General features: G+C 41.8%; 1 protein-coding gene across 1 annotated transcript in view; it reads left to right on the forward strand.

The window, feature by feature from the left end:
• The window catches only part of baz2ba (bromodomain adjacent to zinc finger domain, 2Ba), a 69,641-nt gene that overhangs the window by 24,402 nt on the left and 21,594 nt on the right, over positions 1 to 23,645 (forward strand). Inside the window, 8 exon segments of the mRNA XM_030718144.1 lie at positions 13,964 to 14,085; positions 14,087 to 14,150; positions 17,868 to 18,059; positions 18,247 to 18,408; positions 18,865 to 19,061; positions 19,159 to 19,371; positions 19,625 to 20,251; positions 22,623 to 23,385. Coding sequence (XP_030574004.1) covers positions 13,966 to 14,085; positions 14,087 to 14,150; positions 17,868 to 18,059; positions 18,247 to 18,408; positions 18,865 to 19,061; positions 19,159 to 19,371; positions 19,625 to 20,251; positions 22,623 to 23,385 — 2,338 coding nt within the window. The 5' untranslated portion in view covers positions 13,964 to 13,965.

Consider the following 23,645-nt stretch of genomic DNA (forward strand, 5'->3'; position numbering starts at 1 on the left):
AGAACAAACCATGTCAAAGTAACATTATGCATGCCTCGAGGCAAACTGTGGTGACCACAGTGTTGTACAGTTCTGGTCTTAATCTCAGCTCACTGAACTGTGAATTTCCTTGAGTTGTCTCATTTTAAGCCTGCTCAGATGCAGAAACAAAGAGGTCTTGTATGTGTCTTGGTCTTGTAGTCGTGTCAATTTCTTGCCATTTATTTGTTTATTTTTTGTTGTACCTGTTACACAGTTAGCTGACAAAGATGAGGTGAAAAGAGGTTTGAAGGTCAGACTGAGTTTCTTTGTTATTCTTGAATGGTTTAAAAAAAAAAAAAGAAATAAAAGAAAAGACGGTGTTATCTTTTATTTTATCCACTAATATTTGGAACAAGTGAAAATGGGTTTGTGCTAGTCACATGCCTGCCAGCTGCGAGCATTTAGCCAAGTTACATAACTATTGGAACAATTTTTCTCAAAAGTCATAAAAAAAACTGAAAACACTCATCTTTTTCAGCAACATATCTTATTATTGCAATTACAGGCATATGGGAAAATGAACAGCATTTGGTGAGTCTCGATGCATCTTTGTGTTCCAAGATGCATTCCAAGTGTGCACAACGTCGGTTTATTCTTGACTTGTTGCGTCTAACCCCACTCCAAAACATTTGGGCTTTGTAGTCCTGTAAATTCAGCGGGAGGGGGTTATTTTATCCTGTCTTTACAAACCTCGTTAATTATTGGGGCCAGTAAACATCATTACAAACCTTAATGACACTACACTCAGTAAGCATAGTGACTTCTTACTGCTGCTCCTTGTTAAAATATATTTAGATCACTGTTTATGTTATCATAACCTCACCTAATTACATAGCATGTTGTTGTTGTTGTTGTTGTTGTTGTTGTTAGAGCATGTTTTTTTTTTTTCATAGTTAGCACTTGTGATGCTCAGATGTTTGTAATTTTTGCATCATCTTTTAGGTTTATAGCACACCAGATCATTTCTGCATTGTCTCACTTTGCAGTATTGATCCATCACTAATGCAAACAGTGAAGAAAAATAACATTTTCTTGCAAAAGAAATGTAATAAATAGATGAAAAATGTGTTAATGTACAGTTTGTACAGCACTGTGCAAAAGTCTTGAGCCACATCATTAATTTATATTTTTCTTGTAGGTGCCAGATTTGTAATTTTTTAAAGTGGTTTTGAGCAATAGTTCTCCAGCTTTCTGAAGGACTTTTAAAGTTTTTCTTTGAGCATGCTTTTCACTTATTTTCAGTTCAGTCCTTGTACCTGACCATTGCATTTTTTTTTTTGTTAAGCCACTTGTCACTGACCTATAAATCATTTGCACTTTGTTGCAAGCAGCCTGTCACATAAACACATAATTTGTTTCAATTTATTTAGTTAAATCTACTAGAAATGCCAAAGATAACACAGTTTGACAGGCATAAAATAGTATTTTTGCATCAATAACTTGATTCCCACAGAACAATTAGCTGAAAACTTGGCATATCACAGCAGTGTGTCTTTTAAAAAAATGGACAAGTGGAGGACAAAAGAAGAAGTGGCAGGCCTGAAGAATTATCTATAGCAGATGAACAGTATCTGAAAGTCATGTTCTTAAGAAATGGGTAAAAAAAATCTTGCAAAGACCTGACACAGGACCTAAGAGATAAATCTGACCTTTCATTTGACCCATCTACTGTTCACTGAAGCCTCATCAGAAATGGTGTCAGTGGAAGAGTGGCTGTCAAGAAGCCATTCTTAAGGAAGGGAAACACAGAGAAAAGCCTGAGGTATGCCAAGTTACACAAGAACTGGACTGAAAATTAATGGCTACAGGTCTGATGGAGTGATGAATCCAAACGGGACATTTTTGCTTCAAATTGTCATCAGTCTGTATGGAGGAGGTCAGGAGAGATGTACAACAGCGAGCGTCTGCAGCCACCTGTACAAACATGGTGGAGGCTCTGTAATGGTTTGGGGCTGCATTTCAGCCAGTGATGTTTGAGATCTTGGCAAAACTGATAGAATTATGAATGCAGAAGACTGCACAGTCCTGTATCATAAGTTACTCCTGTATACATACAAACGTTGCATATTCTTCTATAAATAACTAGCAAAGTACGCAGTGCGTGTTTGTAACAAGAAAGCACCGTAGAGTCACTGTGGCTGGGACACTTGATGGCGCATACACGCTATAAAAAATATAGGCCGACAACAGTAAGGCACTAAACAATACTCAAGAACTGAGAAACAGATTAATACTTATTTTTGTAGGTTTCACTCAAATTTAGCTGGCTCTGATCCGGCACTGATAGCGTGCACAGCCCCTGTGATGTCAATTAAATCTTGAACAAATCTGTATTTAGCCCTCTAGGGTATAATTGCCTGCTTTTGACTACTTGTGATTTTACCTTTACATTTCACATTAAAACTTGTTTACCTTGTCTTGTTTGGTATAATTCTTTTCCACAGAGCCTCACGTGTGACTGTACAGTTATTTATTCATTTTGACATACTATATTAACACATTGGACCTAAAGTCACACAGAAAACATTAAATCGGAGTAGAAAACAGTTAATTTCTTTACTGTGAAAACCACAGACAATTTTTATAGCTTAAAACACAAATATAAAACTCGCTATCAATGTCGCTGTCTCTCTCACTCCCACAACTTTCTCCTGTTTCTCAGCAACCAAATGCCACTTTTTTAATTGGTTGATGTGGTGTATTTTTCCACCAGTAGGAAAGGGGATGTCACGATGTCTTTGTTTTTTTTGTTTTTTAACTTGCAAGCACTTTGCACTAGTGAATATTCAGTTTTTACTGTTTCTTCCTGCACCAAACGTGCATCAAACATGATGACAATATTCAGAAAAAAGAATGGTATAAAAGATTTTTTATCACAAGTCTGGTTTTACTTGTTCTATCAACACAATTTTAAAACCGATTTAAAAATCTGCTGTTATGGCATCCTAAATCAGTGATGTCATTTGCGCATCTGTCGACTCCGGAGAGTTGAGTTGGGGAATTCGTGGGCCAAAAATACCTTTAAAAGCACCTTCCCCATGCACTTTCATTTGTTTTTGTGCACCATAAACATGTATGTATACAAAAACTCCCCATTCACACAGATTTCAATACTGTACACGTGGCTGATCTCCAGAAGGAGTGATACAAGCTTTATTTTTAACTTACAATCAATTCACACAGTCAGTAATCGCACAGAGCCATTGGTCCCTAAAGTTTCTTTGGAAAGATGTAGCTCAATATTGAATAAACAAAAACCTTACAGTCACTCGCTCAACAAATCAACATGCAGAATCTTGCCAGGACATCTGTGGAGTCTTAAAAGCCACACAGAAAACAAGTCAGCTTAATGTATTGCTTGCCTTGTCAAAGAAGAAACAAGGAGTGTTGTCATGCATCACATGAGCTCCGAGTTGTGCGTTCGCAAGTTATAAATAAAGTGACGAGATTGTTGAAGATTTGCGCTTGATACAGTCTTCCTTCCTTCCTTTCTGTCTGGAGCAGGATAAAGCAGGAATGAATGCCAGTCTTTATTTGTCTGGAACTATTTGCCCAGTTCATCAGGAAAGGTTCAACTAACTGTCACAGTTAGTTTACAGAAACTAATCTGTGATGTTCCATTATAAAACCTACGCACATACAAACATTTTCTCCCATCTGTGCTTTGGCTGCATTTTGTGATTCTTGTGTAATATGGATGTAAATTAGTGGCTGATTTTGCAGCTTATGTGTTTGTGTTTGCATGTGTGTATGTGTTCATTTGTGTGTGTGTGTGTGCGTGGGCATGCACATTCATGTGTATGTGGTAACAGTACAAAGATGTCCCAAGGGTTTTTTCCCCTTTTCTCATTACAAATGCTAATGTCACATTAATGAAATCGGCTTAGTTTAAGGTTTATAGCGTAGCCTACACTGAGAGATTTGGCCTTGACACTTCCCACATATTTCAAGTTGAATCACGTTTTTTTTTTGTTTTTTTTGTTTTTTCCTGTGGGCACACAATTCTGAGTTACTCTAAAATGTACGGGCCCTGAGAGAAACTTCGGAGGTAAAGTTTAGGGCATGGTTGCCAAGCTTTGTCATCGTTGTAAATTGTTGGGCCACAGGCTGCCTGCTACTTGGCTTCCAAAGATGAGCGTTAGCTTAGCAACAGCAGTAATGGCTTCAGTAAGGGTCTGGATAATGTAAACATTGTGGTAATGTGCAAGCGGCGGTTTGTAGAGTCACAAGCTGTTAATCATTGCTCAACAGAGAGCTTGTCAGGCACAACAACATACCAAAGAGTTAATCATAGTTATAGATCCCTGCTTTTATGCAGAGGACATATTTAACAGCTGAGTTTCTAATCACTTGGCCTTTCCAGTAAACACGTACAGTAAGATTAGCAGCCAAGGATAAAAAAAAAAAAAAGAAAGAAAAGAAGAAGTGAGTAAACTGCTGCTTTAAAATGCACACATCTAAAAGAATTGTTTACTATTACACATATGACGAAGAACAGTTACTAGATTGGTGAATCATAATGTATTATATTCATAGTGCCATATTTTTCTAGGAAAACCTACATATTGGAGATGAACCTGTGATTTGTATTTTCTTTTGTCATTTCTGCCATTATACCGTTAACACATCTGTCTCAGTTTTTCCTACTCGAGTGTGATAGGCAGCATTTTCTAACCTTTGACTGAGGTTTTTTCTAACCTTTGACTGCCTCAGTTTGACTTTTTTTTTTTCTTTTTTTTTTTTTGGAAAAACAAAAGCTTAACCAGTAACTGTGAGAAGACAAGATTGTTCTCTGTAATTAAAAGCCAATTTTGTAAAATTGATTAGATTATGCTAATCAGGGGAGATAATATCTTAAAAGCAGTGTGAGGAAAGGAGATAGAGGGAGTGTGAAGAGTGGAAAGGAGTGACAGTCCAGCCGCCATTACAAGCTGCTGATTTCTGCAGAGTGCTTCATAAAATGTCAGAGCGCTTCTCCCTGAGCAAGACACTGAAAAATGGCAGCGCTGTGATGTGCTGGCACCTCACCTGCTGCACTGTGTGCGAGTGTGTGCTTGTGTTTGTTAGAGAGAGAGAGAGCGAGAGAGGGAGAGGCAGAGAGTGAGTGTGTGTTCATTTGTGCAAGTGTGTGCTTGCTCCTGTGTACATGCCTGTATGTGTGTTTTTACATCTGTGCGTGCGTGTGTGCGTGCGTGTGTATGTGTCCACGCTGGCCTCCCTCCCATGTTGCAGTGAAGCAGAACAGAGTGGCTGACTGCCTGCTGCTTTGCCTCCCTCTCTGTCAATACAACACCATTCTCCTCCAGCCAGTCATTTTCACATGTTTAACATTAAGTAAAGCACACATTTGAACAGAGGAATACAGCTGATTGACATATTGAGTTTAATGCTGGTGGATTTTCTCTCATCACAGCTTACTCTATGTTGCCAGATTGTTGCTCCGACACTACTCAGTAGCTTTTAAGACCTTCACCTGATTGCAGTATTCAAACACAGATGCAACACCATGGATTGTATGCCACTGTAAATACCTGTAAACATGTTTTCTTTTTTGCTCCCTTATCTTAAGAGCGCCTAGAACCTCATTTGCCATTTAGCATTTGTCTGTTTGTGTTGAGCAGAAAGCAGTTAATGAAATCAATTTGCGCAGGTGTTGTTAATGTTTTTAATAAAAGCAAGAAATAAGAGTGAAAGTGTGAAAACGTAGAGTGCAGGGGGAGAGAGACTGGGCAGGAGAAAGGTGTTAAGGTGGGGGGGAATTGGAGAAGAGATAAGGCAGAGATGTGAGCAGTCATTTCATTAAGCAATATTAATTGCTAAGTAAGCTGCTAACTGTATTGCAAATGTATGATCCGGGGTGCCCCTCGTTCTGTGGTTCACCCGTAAGAGTTTTTAGTTTCGCTGCATTCTGTATAGTGGCCGTAATGGTCATTTAAATCAAATTAATTCGCTCTTTTCATGGACGCCTTTTAATTTCTGTGCCCTGTAATCAGCAAAAGGAGGAATATGACTACTGCAGCAGCTTTGTGTGGTTGAGAGGAAGAGTGAAAAATTAGGGCTTGTGACTGTACATGCCTGTTCAATCCTGTCAAATAACACATTATGTGCTGCAGGAGCAGCATCAAACAAAAAAATGTGACTGGTAGTCATGGATAAGCTATTCCAGCCATCACACCACTTATCCGAATCCTGTCACTGTCATTTACACAGTGATATCGGTTACCTCCTGCAAATAAAGTTTCAGTTGAACAGAACTCTAAATGTTTTTCTTCCCATGGAAATGGACAGGAGGCCCTCCAACAATTGCTCAAGCGCGACTGGCTGCTCTCTGGCTATTCCATTGTTCTGTCACTGTCAGTTTGTTTTGCTATTTGACATGCATGTCATTTGCATTATGCATATCTGGAGTACTGCGCTCATCCCCCCCCCCCCCCCCCCCCCCCTTTTCCTTCTCTCTCACTCGCTCCTTGTTTCCTTGATATTCCTCTATAACTGATGTTATTTCCTGGCATTTAGTTTTATTTCCTGCATTTATTTAAATATGTGTGTTTGTCCTATGAAGATTTTGTGAAGAAAATGGCACTCAACAAGGATAAACCTAGTTTTACAGCATAAATTTTGTGTCATTTTGCATGACTGGTTTGATACCTAACATGAGCTCAAAAACATATACTACAAATCTGTGAAATGGTACACTTTTAAAGTACTTGCAATCTAATATTTTCCAGAGTAGTTTTCTGTTTTTCAGTCATTACAAAACAGAGCATCAAAGCTTGCACTGATCAAGTTGTCTGAGGGAGATTACACACTGCACTATTGACACAGTGTCTATTGAGATTAAAGTAAAATGACTGGATATTAGAGATGCAGCCATTGTAATTTTCTGGGTTGATTCAGATTTTCTTTCTAAAAGCTTTAGTTGACAGAATTTGCAGACATTTTTTTGTGACCTTTCTTTTGTGAAAATGTAAATTTATGGTCATAATAAAACATTTCATGGAGGTTAGAGATGCTACTCTCTCTCAGGCAAATCTCAAAATAAAGTTCTCCAGGTTACTGGACAAGACTTTTAGCGTGTGAAACATGTCTTTAGGTCTGTAAATAAATCTAAAACACACTTGTATATAGGGAGGTGGGGGTGTCACTGTGTTCAGCTGCGCTTCTTGCACCTCAAACAGTGCTGACTGAGCTGAGATCATGTTAAAGTTTTAGTTAATAATTTCTGAAGAAGGGACACTTTAACTAAAAATACTTAAACACAAAGAAAACACTGCTTCAATCCTGACTAAGTTTAAACATGGATTTTTAGAGCTGTAAAAACAAGGAACCCAAGTGCTTCACTGACTGTTTACTGGCTACAGCATTAGCATTATGAGGGAGGCCAGATACAATTAAAGCCAATTATATATATTACATATTGTTTCATGGTAGAAACATCTTTTCTGGGTGTAGGCTAATCTGATCAGCACAGAATGCAATACAGTTGAGCTAATTCCAGTTACTGGCCAGATAATTGGTGCATCTCTACTGGAATACTTGGCACTCAGCGTCAGTTTGCTGTGGCTTGTCTGTTTTGGATCAGTTTTGCTTTCATTTTTTTCTCTAAATTCCAAACACGGGACTAAATGGCATTAGCTACAATAAAAGTTAATATTTACAGCAATTATAGAATTTTTGTGCTCTTTGGAAATATTGTGAGAACAATTAGACATGATTATTAGATTTTGAGATGATTTAGTACTTAAGAATTGTGCAAAGGTCTGTTTAAATACCGGAGAATTGTATCTGCTGAATTAATATGTGGGATGTATTTTGTGAAGTGAATTGTGCTTCTAGTGTCTAAGCTTGATGTTTCAGGCCTCGAGGTACATTTTTTGCGCATCATCAGATTGGCTCTGCACTGAGTTACATACAAAGCTCTGTTGTGAAAAGTGAACTAGAGCAAATGTAAAATGCTGTCAGTGTTTTAAATGATAATTAACCTTAACAGGCATTGGCTTACTGCTCACTTTGCCTCCAATGCATCTGTTGAGTGTCTGCTTGTGCATATGCATTGTATGTATTATTTTTTTTATTCTATGCTTCCAAAGTGCTCCAAAGTCATTACGGATTCTTGTAGACACATGCAGCCAGTGGCGAGCAGATCTGGTTCAGTCTGCAGAAAAACAGTAATGAGCATTGAGACTGGCAGATGAGTGTGAGTGGCTAGCAGAGGGAGAAGGGCAGATTCATCAGGGATGATTGCCTGATGCACACTTCTGGTTTTTTGATGTGAAGACCCTGCTAGGTTACCATGGGGAGAATAATTAGCTTTGGGTGGATGCAGATGCGAATGAGCGTAAGAGATGGGAATTTTCTTATTGAGCTTACTTTATGATACTTAGAATGATGCATAAGGGTGTGCTTGTGTGCACACAAATACGCACAGATTATCCTTTTTTCTAACACTTGCACATAGACACACTCACTACCATCTCATTCTCTTCTATTTATGGCCAGGAAATGGGAGTAGTGCTATGTCTGGTTGAGCTGAGTAACACTATTCTGTCACACATAGGTTTGACATCAAACACAAGTGACAAGCCTATCCTATTCCTCTCCACCGAGTCATCACCATGTCCCAAAATCACATTATTGTCACTGGGAACCCAGCAGAGACGGATGGTGAGTAGGGGTGTTGATTCCAGCCTTTGGCATCTACAGTATGCTTGAAAAGGCAAATAAAGCCATTTGGCAAGAGCTGATTTCTTGTCATTTCAAAAAAATATACAGAATGCGTGTGGCACGCCATTTGGTTTTATATTTTATCTAAAGCCTCTTACAACTGCATGGATGCGCATATGTGTAGGGGTTACACCAGGGCCCGGTAAATACTAAGGCTGGAAACTCTTCTGTCACACGCCACACTCTACCATTTGTTGCACACAGGACCATATCATTACCTTTTTACCCTGGCAGGCAGTAAGCAGCTCTAGCGTGGTAAGCTCTGGTGTTACATGAAAGCAGGCAGGCAGTGGTGTGGCTGTAATAAGACCTGTGGCCAGCACCACTGCCAAGGCTAGCTGAGGAAGGGTGAGAAATGGTGCCCATCCCCTACATGCCCTGCTCTGCCATCTGTCACTGGGCAGGAGTGGTGCCGAGGGAGGGGTCTGACTCACTCTAGTTGTTGTCACCTAGACAGGCCACACTGGGGCATGCTGTCTCTTTGTACTTCTTTCAGGCATTGGCACATTCCACTATGAGTTCACCATGCAGTTATGCAGTTTTGTGCAAATCCAGTTTAATATGATTATTCAGTTATTCAGTGTTCTGTACTTTTTGTACTTCATTAATTAAACATTAAAAAAAAAAAGATTGTAATGGAGTGTCTCAGTGATAAAACACTCCAAGTAAAATGGAGCTATAACAATTAGCTGATTAATAAAGTCATGCAGCCAGTGTTAAAGCATGATATCACAGAGTACTGTCTCTTTAAATGTTCTCCGAGTTGATGTTTGACACGGGACAAAGGTTGTCACATATTTTTTGCCAAGATTCCTGGTTATGTCATTTCCTGGCTGATGGTATGCACGCGAGGAGTGGGGGGGGGGGGGGGGGGGGGGGGGGGGGAATTGGGTCAATCAAGCTTGTGCGTGCACTTGGTCAGCATTCATTGCCAACAAGCATGCAAAGTGCAGACGGCCACGTCCATATGCACATGACGTGCCTACGAAAACATACACCCACACGAACCTATACAAACACATAAAGAAATGGGAAGTTCAAGCACTGAGTCTGAACAGCAGCTTTACAAGGTCAGAAATAAGAGATGTTCTTGCTGATTCAGACTCAGTGTCAGTGATCTCACTTTGGCGAATACTAGCACAACAGAAAGTACCTCTTTGTGTGTTGTATGTGCTATGCCTTTTGGTGAAGAGTGATTCACCACTCACTTACTGGCAGTTTTTCACCTACCTGATAACCACATTGTCTGGATATTACACTTATAAGAAGCATTATTAATTCTCAGGAAGACTTGAGGTGGCTAAGTAATAAGTCAATATGGTTGTTTTGAACAATACAGGAAGCAAAACCCTGTAAAACTGATGATTACTCACTCCAATCTTTTTTGTTACCAACAACCTTCATCATGACACACTTGGTATGTTGACATTTTTCCTTTTTGGCTGACTGAACGCAGGTCTGCGTTAGACACAGTTGCACATCACAATAAAAGGTAGGGAGCAAGAGATCTGGAGGGGAGAGTGAATGTTGTAGAAGCAGCGATGATATACTCTTTGTTGTCTATGGCGAGGAGAAAAAAGAAAGGGAGCTGGGAGCCACTGTGTGTGTCTTTGAATGAGGTCAGGGCATCATGGGGAATAATGCATTTCCCTTCTCTTGCGCCAGGCGCTCCTTCCATTACGGCTGGAGAAGAGACATTGTGTCCACACTCTGATTACCACTGATCCATGCTGATGACTCTGTTGGCGGATTATCTCAGTTAGTATCAGCCATCTGTTACTGTGTGTGTGTGTGTGTGTGTGTGTGTGTGTGGTGTGTGTGTGTGTGTGTGTGTGTGTGTGTGTGTGTGTGTGTGTGTGTGTGTTTGTTGAAGGGGTGAGGAGAAAAGAGGCAGGCGACACACAGGAGGTTGAATAGTTTGAGGCTGTGACACACACACCGCATACATGCACACAAACACTTCCATAGGCACATGTATTTGCAGTCTTTTGTTAAACCTCTGCATGTGTAACTGAGCACCGCTACATGCACGCAACGCAGACATACAACACCACAAAAACAAACGCATGATGTAAGGCCGCGATACTGAGCAGCACAGGCCACCGAATGCACTCACTGTATCTCTGCTTTATGCTATTCTGCCCTCCTTTCAGATCATACTGACGCGTGAAGGCTTCTATATGAAGGCCAAACGCAGTCATAAAACTCCAGAGCTGTTTATAGCTACACTATCTCCTGAAGGGCCGCTGCATCTAACCACTATTAGCTGCATGCGTTGACAGCTGGGTGCTGTGTTGTATTTGTGAACGTGACTGTGAATCCGGTGCTGGAACACATCTTATAAATCATAGTTCAGCTATTAGCATAAATTCTCCCTCTTCTTGCATCTGCGAGACCTGCTGTTTCTGGTTGCAGCGTTCTCTGTTGATTGGTTGGTGTTGTTCAAGTCAAATTGATTTAGCCGTTCACGGAGATTATAACGCTTGCCTTATACCGCCACTGTGGTGTGCCGTTAATTACCTATAAAATCAAGCTAATTCTGATGCTAAATCCATTTTAATTTCTCATAATTAAGTCAGGATTGGATCCTTAAATACCTTGGCGCTCCATTATTGTTGCAATCATTGTTGTTGCTGTGCATTTGGTGGTACATTGCTGAGCTCAATCTTATTATTGTTATTAGATTTAATTGCTCTAAGTGATCAGTTTGTAGTTGTCAGAGGAAGATGGACTCGCCTCGTAGTCGTTTCTTTCCCCCCGCTGTCCTTTCTCTCTCCGTCTCTCATCCCAGGAAGAGGCCCTTTGAGAGATTGTGAGAGATGAGAGGAGATGAGGGGGAGGGTAGCTCTGCTTTACACCTCTGCAAAGAAGGGATTGCTTTTTTGTTGTTTGTTAGGGGGGAAATCAATTCTGTTCACATCATCACGTTTTGACAAGGCGAGGCATTAAGTGCAGATATTGAGAAACGACAGAAACGGTTTACAGGCTGTCCTTCATCTTCTCCACTCTTTCTTTTTCTTCTGCTTTTGCCACCCCACACACACACACACCTACCCATCCACCCCCCCACCAAACACACACACACACACACACACAACAAAATCAGAGTATATTGTCTTGCTTATTCCTTTTTCCCTTTCAATCTCTCAAACTCTCTTTCTCTCCCTCTGTCTGTGTTTCTCCCTTCCCGTGAAAAGGTAGGAAATGATCCGCTTCACTTACCAGCTGACACCACGTAAGCCTGCTCGTCCTCCGAGACACAAGCCTTTTGTTTTCATGTGCATTATGATAATTATGAAGGGCCACAGCTCCTCTCCATTTTCACAACACTTTTGATGATACTTGCTTTTTTTTTTTGTCAGACGCAAACACAGAAAAGTCACTTTTTTCTTTAAGTCTTGTGGAAGAATCCTTTTTCCAATATTTTTTTCTACCCCGACCTGACATTTAAAAGGTGACAGCCAGAGTGAAGGAGCATAGAGTGTGACAGCCATTCATGCAACAAAGTGTGGCACAGAGGTAACAGTTTTTTTTTCATTTTTGGGGGTTGAAATTATGATAAACTCCCCATCTTCACTCAACTGGAAATGTATTCTTGTAACGAACCTGTAACATTCATTTTCTGCCCGTTAAAGTTGATAATTTGTCTCTTTAACCCACATCCTGTCACCTTGTGTGAGATGCAATTCGAAGGACCTTTGACCTTGCTCTTATTTACACAGCCACACTCGTTTCACTGCAGCAATGGCAGGGATGGCTGCCCAAGTTCGATGGCACACCAGCCTCCTCCCCGTGGACTGCAGCAGGTTTTCTTGTCATCCGCGCCTCTCTCTCTCTCTCTCTCTCCCTCTCTCTTGTCAGTGTTGCTCCTGGCGAAAGGCTGATACTGATATTCAGAGGATAGCAGCTTTTGTCTCAGAGATTAATCAGTGGCTCTGCTCCCACTGCAGAGGAGAGAGGGAGGGAGGGAGGGTGGTGGAGGGGTGGCAGGAGCGAGAGAGAGAGAAAGAGAGAGGGAAAGAGAGATGGAGGCAGAGACTGTTTATGTGTAATGACACAATAACAAAGCCTGCCTGTAAAACACAATCTGCAAACTGTGCTTTTGAAGGGGATTTTCAGTCCTGGATTAGTGTCAGGCAGAGGGATATGGAAAAGGAGAAGAGAGAAAAAGAGTCAGGTTGATGTGATAGACAGGGGAGGTGATTTTGTATGTGTGTATGTCTGCAGTGGGGGGCTGAAATGTGTGAATGTGTTGTCCCTGTGTGTGGTGTAAATGTGTGTGTTTTGTATTTGTTTGTCTCCACAAGTCAGCAGTTGTGTGGGCATAGCCACATTGTGTTCTCAGTTGTAAGCAAAAGGGGATTAAAGCTGAATAATGTAAGTAAAATATTTGGCTGCAGAATGGCCAAATGTTTCTTGTGAGGGTTTGTGTTGTTGGTTGGTTGATAATGGCCAGCACGGTAAGTCTGTGAAACTGATAATGGAAAAAAGCTACCGTGTTGGTTAATGCACCAATCATCTAAAAGCCTATCCATTTAGTTCTGGTTCCAAGTGAAAGGAGGCAGAGAGCAATGCTGTCTTTAAAGGCCTCAAAGAGCACTTTTAATTTGAATGACTTTTTTTTTTTTTTTTTTCCTGTCAGGGGTGTGTAAAAGGATCCTGCTTGTAAAACACAGGTGCACACGTGTGTGAGTTTGTGCACATGTCTGAGGGACTGCGAGTGACAAGAAAAGTGACAAAGGTATATGTGTTTGACATTTTGGCTAACCTCTGTCATTTGTCCCACTTCAAACTCACCAGAGGAAGTTTCTTGTAGCTGTCCCGTTGCAGAACGATTCTCAGTGTGGGCATATTCCTGCATCGAAATGTGAAACCTGCTTTTTGTTGTCCCTTATCAGAGTCCTTAAACATGTCATCCTCCGTCCTACCCCATATTGAATCAATAGCGGCTGGGAGCCAGTGAGCATGGCTAAATGGAAATATTGTTCAGGGGAAGTGAGATGTGAAAGGAAAAGTGTCAGGAGGTGTGCGTGTGTGTGTGTGTACGCGCGTGTGTGTGTGTGTGTGTGTGCGCATAAGTGCATGTGTGCTCTTGAACGTGTTGCGTCGGGGGGGGCAGTATGCATTTGTGTGTTCGTGATTCAGCGCGTGTGTTTGTGAGTGTACGGGTGGGTGTGCTTTCCTATTGTAACCCTGCTGATTGGATTGTGTTTGACAGATATGGAGTCTGGAGAGCGGCTGGTCTCCCCTGCGCCCACCCTGTCTGCTGCTCGCACCTCCTCCCCTGCGGCCTCTTCCTCATCCTCATCCTCCTCTTCTTCCTCTTCGTCATCGCCTGCCTCCCCACTCTAAGAGCAGCTTGGCCCCGAGCCCCTCAGCACTGGGATCCACCCTCAGCGCCCCTGGTAAGAAACAGTTGTGTCAATCTTCTGTCTCTAAAACTGTGTGTACAGAAGGGAAAAATACCAACACACAGTGCAAACAGTTTTCACATAACCATAAAAAGATGCTAAATATGGCCACCTTCATGTCTCGATAGCATTCAGAATCTTCCTCATTTATTTACCATGAAAAATTAGTTTTGTTTTTTTTTTTCTGGTGTTAATTATACAGTTATTTTGCAGCCGGTGTGAATACACCTCTCTCCCAGTTACATGGATTTTTTTTTTTCCTGACAGCTTGGGTTGCAATTGAAAAGCTGCTGCATTAATGAATCCCAAACAATTAGGGGGCTCTTTTGTGTGAGAAACACACACATGCTTCGCCATGTCTCCTGACAACCTTCAGCTCTCTGGCTCCAGCTGCCTCAGAGTCAGGCTCAGCACGCCACTGTGCATGGATGTGTGTGCGTGTGTGTGTGTGTGTGTGTGTGTGTGTGTGTGTGTGTGAGAGAGAGAGAGAGAGAGAGAGAGAGCGAGAGAGAGAGCAAGAGAAAGAGCCTCTGCCTGCATGATTTAACATTTGTTAGCCACTCAGTGTCTAGTCATCCCTGTCCAGCTTCCAGCCGCCTTTCTATGTATTGGTCAAAGCCATTAGGCAAAGAGGAGTGTGTATATTTGGTGTGAGTGTGTGTGTATGTGTTGTATCTCAGTGTGTTTTTCAAATATCCCTTGTGTGAGAGTGAATCATTTGCTCATACTTTCGTTCTCCTCATCTCTTAATGTCTTGCTGTTTTTTTTTTCATAGGCCTGTTATGTACACACACAAACACACACACAAACCACCATCGCACTGAGTAGGGAATAGGATATCTAGCTTTCTCCGTGATTGTTGTGTTTTCCCTCTGTTACGAGAAAAGGAAGAAGTAGAGAGGAAAGAAAATAAAGCCTGTTGTTTTGTCCTCCATATCCTCAATGTTGCCCCAAAGAAGAAGCCATTAGGAGTGTCTCCTTCTTATGCATTATAAATCCCTCTTATCCCTCTGTGCCATTACGTGTGCTCAGATTTTCTAGATAAGCGATTTTGGACTGAGCATCAAATGAAATGCTGAGAGGCAGACTGTTAGCTCTGAACTTTTGCTGTGCTTTGTGGGAAATCAAGCAAGCCAGTTCGTCTTCATTTCACACGGTGCCTTTGTTCAGTGTGTGCACTGTAACTCAAACATATATAGAGTAAAGCTTTTGCAACTTGGAGAATCATAATTAAAAGCAAAAGAAAACATTCAAGTGTATATTGTGAGTAGATACCATCAGTAATTATATATTAATACAGATGTATAATCATCACAGACTGTGCAGGCATCGATTCAAGGTCCTTTGCCAGTGTTCCAATAACACTTAAGAAAAAGAATCTGAAGAATGCACAAAAAAAAAAAAAAAAATACATGGACTCTTGTTTATGTGTGTGTGTGCATGTGTCATTGATGAGGATATCACTTGGAGAATAAAAGCTGATCTGCGCTTGTAGCACTCTCTCCTTCTGGGATCAACTCACGGATGCAATTAACTTAAATCTGTCTGTGGAAATTTGATTGACTGCAACAAACAACAAATTAATCCCCCTTCGGCAGCATCCAAACATGAAAAAAGCAGGCGGTGCAGTTTGTCAGAGTGGAGGAAGGATTGAAACAGAATGAGAAAGAGGGCGAGGGAGCGGGGGAGAGAGGGAGAGAGAGAGAGAGGGAGAGGGAGAGAAGGGGGAAAGAGTGAGGAAGAGCAAGTAGGTAATCCAAGGTATGTCTTTCCCGTGCTTCTTTCTCGCTTCAAATTTTTAGATTTAATTATTCGCCTTCTGGAAGCCCGCATTAATATTGAAAAGGCATTTGCAGATGTCACTTTGTGTTGCCTAGAAAGGAAGGGTGTGTATGTGTGTGTGTGTGTGTGTTGGGGGTGGGGGGTGGGGGAGTGGGGTGTAGGTGGGCACCCCAGGCATAAGTGAATGCTGTGGCTGGCCTTTCTGGGGGTTGCATTGCAGTCGTTTATCTTCGTATCCACTAGCTGACATTGGCAAGGCGGGCTCTACATATTAAGCATATTCTAATGCCATTCAAAAGGCAAATTTTGCTGTCTTGTGGCAGAGAAGGGCCTTGGAGCCAACACAAAGGGCTATACTCTCATCCTGCCAGCTTTCTGGTATGGCCACATAAGTGCAAACAGTTTGATTCTCACTTCAAAAATAGTGTCTGAGATGCATCTGTAAACTCTTGTTCATTTATAGTCTTCTCCAGTGTTTTGCTATAGAGCACATGTAACTGGCCGCACTATTAGATCATGGACTGAATTAGTTCTGAAAACACTACTCTTCCGTGTCACTCTGCTTTACATTTCTGTGCTGTGTGTGCATGCGTATAGTAGTTTGACATTTTCATCTGCACTGTGCACAACACTTTCCTTTTCTTCAGTCATCACTTTTTTTTTTTTGTGCATGTGTATTACCTGGCTTATGCAGAGGCATCAAGCAGACTTGCTCTCCTTTTCTGGAATAGAAATTGAATTTGCATGAAATATGCTCACACCAAATTGCATCTGACTCTGGGAGGAGGTAATACGTGGCAGTCGCCCCTGCCAGAAATGATTGTGCTCAGGAAAATGCTAGACGATGATGATGTTGATGAAGTATTCTTCTCTGCTGAAATTGAATGCCAAAAGGATAGAAGGAGGTTAGCTTTTTACACCGTATGCATGCTCTTCTTTCTCTCACCAGAACTATCTAGTCTTTGTTACTGTGCAGCTTATTCTGACAGTCATTTTAAAGTAAAGAAATTGTGATACACAAGTAGCTCTATGCTGGAATAGGATTATGACAGCATGGTCTGTAATCTAAATGTGCATGTTTCATGGTATATACGTGAGAGTCAGGTTGAAGTAATAGTCTGTCAGGCTCAGAAACAGTATGGCTGCCTTTTAAATTTAGGTGCGACAAACACTCTGTGAAAGCTAAATTTTTAGTTAGTTCTTACACACACAGAAGGCAGTTGTTGTGTATTTAATTCCTCTATAGTCAGGTGGATAAGAAGCGACATCTTCAAAAGCTGTTTAAATCTAGTTTTTACACCCTGTCGATTTTTACATCAAGAGCTCAGAGATGCAATTTGAGAACAGTGTTCTCAGTCTGTGCAAATAAACACATACAGAGCTAACAGTAGGGCAATAAGGTGCAATAAACAACTGTCACACCAGCTGTGCACTAATGTCAAAATTGAACTTTGTGGAAGAAAATATGTTAAATATGTGCAAGTAGTCAAATTTAGCCTAAGTATTTTTGTCACTTCAAAGCAAAATTTACCTTCTGGATGAAATTCATCTTTTAATCCTGTCATATAGGAGTTGTTTGTCACTATATCAAACTGAAACAACAGCTTTAAAAAGACATTTAATACTAGCAGCTATCAACAGCAAAATAATACCCATAACGAATGAACAATTTGTCCTCTTAAAACAGGTGGGTACTTTTTTTTTTTTTTTTTTAATTTGAAGATTTGTTGGAAATGCACCATTTCTCCTTTTACGGGACAATTTCTGATAAAGGGAAACATGAGAATCTTTAACATAAAAATAGATCAAATGATGAGAACATTTCTGCACCTGTTGCTTTGTGTCATTGAGCTCTTATACACACCCTTTTGTTGTGGAGTGTCCTTTAAAATATTTGGACATGTCCTTCTTGCTTTGGATCTATCTTAGGCCGTCTGTTTGGAGCAGCAGGAGAGCAGCCCTTCATTGGCTCCACATTGTCAAGTGCCTTCCCTTTGGTCAACCACCCAGCATTTGGAGCCCTCTACACTGCCGGAGCAGGCAGGCCGGAGTTTGGAGGCCTGGGCTCCCTAGGCATGTCAGCTGCTCTGGCTGCCCACCCACAACTAGGAGCACTCTCTGGTAAGAGGATGACATTTGAATTTTGGGCACCAATTGACTAAAGGGGGCTACACCTTTAATCCTCTCCTCTCCTCTCCTCTCCTCTCCTCTCCTCTCCTCTCCTCTCCTCTCCTCTCCTCTCCTCTCCTCTCCTCTCCTCTCCTCTCCTCTCCTCTCCTCTCCTCTCCTCTCCTCTCCTCTCTGACAGAGTGGTGGCGAGCTGCTGAAGCCCATGGACGGGGAGCTGCTGCCTTTCTCCCCTCTTTCATCAGCTTCCCTCCATTCTTCGCCCCTCACATTCAGTCCAATCACAGCGCCAGTCCTGTTCAGATCAGGATGCCCGGCAAGAATAGCCATGCTGCACCTAAAGGTACAGCACTGTCCTGAGAGCTTTTTTTCATTGCTCAGTCTTCCCTAACCCTCCCATAATCACTATCTGTGCATCTTTTTCCACAACCTAAATCCACTTTGCCCTATGATGAGATTTCTCTTTTTCAAGACGGATTTAATGACTTTCAGTCCTCACTTAGTGATTCTGTTAACCTCTATCTCCCGCTCTTTCCCTTATGCTCCCTCTCGTAATCTCTGTTTCTGGCACTCTTTTAATTTCACAGTATCTTTTAATTTATCTTTTATTATGTAAACCACTCATGTTGGGCTTGTGCTTCGCACAGCTCGCATGTTAGATGAGATACATGTATAAATCAATATTTTTATTAGCCTTATTTCAATCTGCTGTTAGTTCCACATATTCCATTATCGCTTGTTGCAAAGTTCTTAGAAGAGATGAAGCTGATTAGTAATACAGCAGAATTTGTGTTTCTAGGGGTGAATGGTGCAGTGAATGGCAGCGGGGTCTGCCCTCCCGTCACACAATCAGGGAGCTTTTCTGCGAGTCCTGCTCCCGTTCAGGCACCAACCAAGCCAACCAAAAATTCAGACCCCTCTAATAGCCAGCGTAGCAGCCCTCAGAACAATCCCGCAGAGTTGGTGGAGAAGACGATTCAGAAACCTAAAGAGAAGGTCAGTACTGAGATCAACATGACTCTTTAGTTTGAAATAAGCCAGCTTTGTGTTGTATAGTGAAGCTGATTCTCACAATTTTTTTTTCTCAATTCAGAAACCAAGGAAGAAGACAGCTGACACATCCGTGGTGAGCAACAGTGAATCAGGCACGTCTTCAGACAGCTCAAGTGACGGGTCTCTCAGCAGTGATCTGGAAGACCTAGCAGAGGATGATGAAGATGATGATGATGATGACGAGGATGACGAAGAAGAGGACAAACACAGTGAACTGTCTGACTCAGAGAAGCGGACAAAGAAGAAAACAAAGGTAAAGAAGAAACGTAAATAAGGAGTAAAAGCCTCTTTTTGTCAAAATGAAATAAAAGCATGAGGAGAGTGAAGGTTAAAAGAAGGAGGCCAGTGCGCCCTCAGCTGCTCCACATGGCGCACTTGACTGCACTTGGTTCCCAGTGCTTTCATTCACTAAAATAGTGCCCAAAATGTTGAATGAATTAAAATAAATTATCATACCACAGAGAGAGCCTTTGTTCTAACAGTTCTTTATTTCATGTCCTTGCCAGGTTGTGATACCCAGCACTGGAACTGCAAAGAATGACAGACCACTCTCTGGGGATGCCCACAAAAAGAAAGGCACCCAGGCCCAAAAGCTCCCCTCCAATCCCCCAACCCTTGTGCCCTTACCCTGCTCTGTCTCTCCTCCCGCCTTGTCCCAAACCTCACCACTGGCTTTACATGGCTCCAGGTCCCGGACAGAGGGGCCACAGCAACACTTTAGTGTGATCCAGTCCACTGGCCTGGCTGCCAACTCAAAGCCCCTGGCACTCCTCACTCAGCCTCGTAGGGAGTTGTCACCGTCTTCCTCCCCCATAGCTCTCACCACATCTCCAAAGGCACCGTCCAGCACTGCTTCTCCCAAACCTCCCAAGCTGCTGCCCTCCAACTCCCCCCAGCACCTTCCCCTCTCCCTCTGCTCCTCCCCTAAGCCTCTCTCGGTTCCCTCTCCACCCTGCTCGACTCTCCCGCTGTCTACCTCCCCAAAACCTTTTGGTTTGACCTCATCTTTAACAAGCTCCCAGAAGTCCTCACTGAAGCCACCAAAGCACTCTGTCTCTGGCACCGCCAAATCCAACAAAAGGAAACTGTTGGAAGCTTCACTAGCGCAGATCAATGAGTTCAGGCTCCGACAGGTAAGCCTGCCTGATAACATCAGTTGAATAATGTCATTCATGCGCACAGCATCCTCTGAGAAAAATATAGCTGCACACGCTTTAGTGATCAAAGTTACTAATAACAAATTGACAGTAATGAAATTATTCACTGGAGCTGAGTACGCAGTTAGATCTGCAGTTCTATTTATCTCTTTCCCCTCATCATTACCATACCATAACCAGACCCTCTTTTTTTTTTTTTATCTGGTGGCCATTTTCCATATTTATTTAAGACAGGATCCAAACAGCTTCCAGACAGCTACAGAACGGTTAGTGAAGCTGCACAGTCAATTAAAAAGAAAATCATAACATTGACTGCTACAGTTTCTCATACATACGAGTCTGGGATTGTATATCAAAGGGAAACAAGTTTCAGACAGCCTCATCAGAACTAGCATGGCCTGGAGCTGAATCTCACAGCTGCAAATGGACATCAGAAAGAATCTTTGTTTTGTATAGTTGAGGCATTACTTCTTTTTATTAACTTGTATTGCACTGGGATTATCACAGAAAGGCAACTAGACATCTAAGCTATCTGGATACAGATGTGACAAATTAAAGGAAAACCTGGACCCTTGATTCTTTATAGTAAAGTGGTCTGGTCAGCCTGTTATGGTACGAAGGTATTTTGCTGTCATTGTGCTCCACTTGTCCTTTTAGAGGGAACTTTAAGGTCACTGCAAGTCAGTACAAAGTTGCTCTGAGTGGTCATATTTATCCCATCATGAAAACATTTGGAATAGGATAACAACACCCAATCCATCGGACACAAGGAGCTGCTGAATGGTTTCAAGAGTATGAAAATGATGTGAATCATATGCTGTGACCTTGACAGTCACTAGATCTCAATCTAAATGAGTAACTGTGGGGCAGACATGTGCAGACAGTGATCTCCACCATCACCAAAACACCAAATAATGCAATATCTTTTGGAATATATCTGTTTCCTCCTCCAGTAGAGTCCAGAGAATCAGTGCCTCGGTGCAGCAAAGCTGTTCTGGTGACAGATGTTGGCCCAACACTTTGCTAAAACACTATATGCTGGTATTCCCTTTAGTTTGTTACCGTCCATATTTTGGTAGATATTCCCAAGAATTTATTTTTTAAATATTTGCTGTTACTGTGAATCATTTTGTACAAAGGCATAGTTACCAATTTGCATTGACCAGCACAAATATTCGAAACAAGCATTCTGCAACAGATTTCACTGATATCCTACAGTGTTATAGTAAAAGCAATGTAGACTATTCACAGTTTAATTTTGCACAGATGTAGATTGAGATTTTTTCCCCAGATTTAATAGTGCATTGGTTTATTTGATGCTCACTTTCTCAGCAAGTAGTTTAAAGCTGTTGGAGACCAAACATGTTCTATCAAGTTAAAATTTCCTCTTATATCAACAGTAGCTTTTTAAACTCCACAAATCTGTGCTGTCATGATTTTCAGATTTTTTTTTTTGACTGATTTACTGCGCGTACATTTAGTCTGCTGCTTTGAAGGTAGTCTGTTAATCAAACAGTTAATACCTTTACTCTTGCTACCTTTCTGGGACAGGCATTGCTTGTGGTTGCATTCTACTATATTATTTATGTTTTTCCTCATTTCAGATGAAATGCTGTAAAAATTGACATTTGTGTTTGCTTTTCACGTCACAAATTCCATTTCTTTAGATGAAATATGAACAATAGCACAATGATCAATAAGCTAAACTTATTGAGATCAGCTTATTCTGTAAAAAATCATTTCCCTTTTTTGTTTTACCAGTATAGAGAAGTTTACAGCAAGCTAAATTCCCCCTGTGGTTTCAGCGCTGTTACTGTATTTCATGGTCTGTGAAATTGATTTGTTTCACTTCATATCACATCCAGTTGAAAGTGCAACATTAAAGTCTAACCTGCCTTTGCTTAAACACCGATTGAACCAAGCTGGTCCTTACTGTTAAAAAAACAAAAAAGGCAAACATGCCTAACTGTATGACGATAATGATGATGGAGCTTTTCAAATGTGCAGACAAGTAATTACAATTTTTGAGAGATACACAGTGTCTCTTTTCTGTAAACTTGGCCGAGAACAATGCCTTTGGTTATTGCATTTATGTTCTTTTTGTTTCCCTAAAAGAAGCTTAGACACAGTTAACTGTACCAGTGTTCAGCATTGTAGTTTTGTCACCTGCTCAAACAATCAACAGTGATGTGAACTGACAGCTAAAGCAACTCCACTTTGTCCCATTTCTTTTCTATTTTTTTCCTAACCTTTCTTTGTTGTTCCCATTCTGTTTCCCTCTCTGTCCCTCCCCCTGACTCCATGCCTCTCCTTGTTCTCTGCCTCTCTGCTCCTCCTCTATTCCCAGACTCTCATGTCCCAAGGGCAGACGTTCCCAGCTGAGCTAAAGAAGCAGCAGCAGGGGCCAAACAAATCTCCCAAGAGGACATCTCTGTCTTCATCGCCATTGCCACCTGTCCCGCCTCCTCCACCCCAGAACAATCACTCCAACCTCTTCCTCTCAAGTGCCCTGCTGGGGCTCCCTGAACCCCATCACCCAAATGGAGTCATCCAAAGCACCACTCAGGACGCACCTCTGGCCCTCATCACCAAACCTCGCAAAGACTCTGCCTCTCAAGGCAAGTCCCCTCAGCGTGACGCTGATGCTGGGTCGATGCCTGTCAATCTGAGCACAGGGGCAAACAGGACCCCGGCAGCCGGCCAGGCTGGGCTTCCGTCACAGCCCCCCACTACCTCACCCCATGCTACAACAGGCCATGGATCCAGAAAGAACAAGACCACCAAGGGTAAGGGACAGACACCAGGGCTAGGACAGGGGCAGGGACAAGGACAAGCAGACCCTTTAGCTGCCTGGAAGGGCTTCTCTCAGAACCATCTAGTACAGTCTCTAGTAGATTTGTTTCGAGGAGGGGAGTCTGGGATTGGGATTCCTGGAGTTAGTATCCCTGGAGTTGGAATTCCTGGAGTGGGGATCCCTGGGACATGTAACCCCACAGCTGGTCTCCCAGCTAACAAGGAATCTGACGACTCAGGAGATGATGATGATGAGGAGGATGACGATCTTGAGGAGGAGGAGGAGGATGAAGAGGACTCAGACGATAGTCTGTCAGGTTGGCACCTTTTACGGCATTGAATATAACTTTCACAATTAAAAAAGGAGCTGAAGATAAAATCAGAGCTGACAGCTAACCACTATATTAATTACGGATTATTCTTCTAATTATTTAGATTATTTAATCAGTCCAATGTCAAAACTGGGGAGAAGGCCCATCAGAATTTTTAAGGTCAAATTGAAGTTACTATCATACAGGACAAAGAAAAGCATTAAATTCTCACAGCTCAGAGGCTGTGACTCTAAAATAGTCTCATT

Source organism: Archocentrus centrarchus, chromosome 3 (genome assembly GCF_007364275.1).
Source record: "Archocentrus centrarchus isolate MPI-CPG fArcCen1 chromosome 3, fArcCen1, whole genome shotgun sequence".
NCBI lineage: Eukaryota > Metazoa > Chordata > Actinopteri > Cichliformes > Cichlidae > Archocentrus > Archocentrus centrarchus.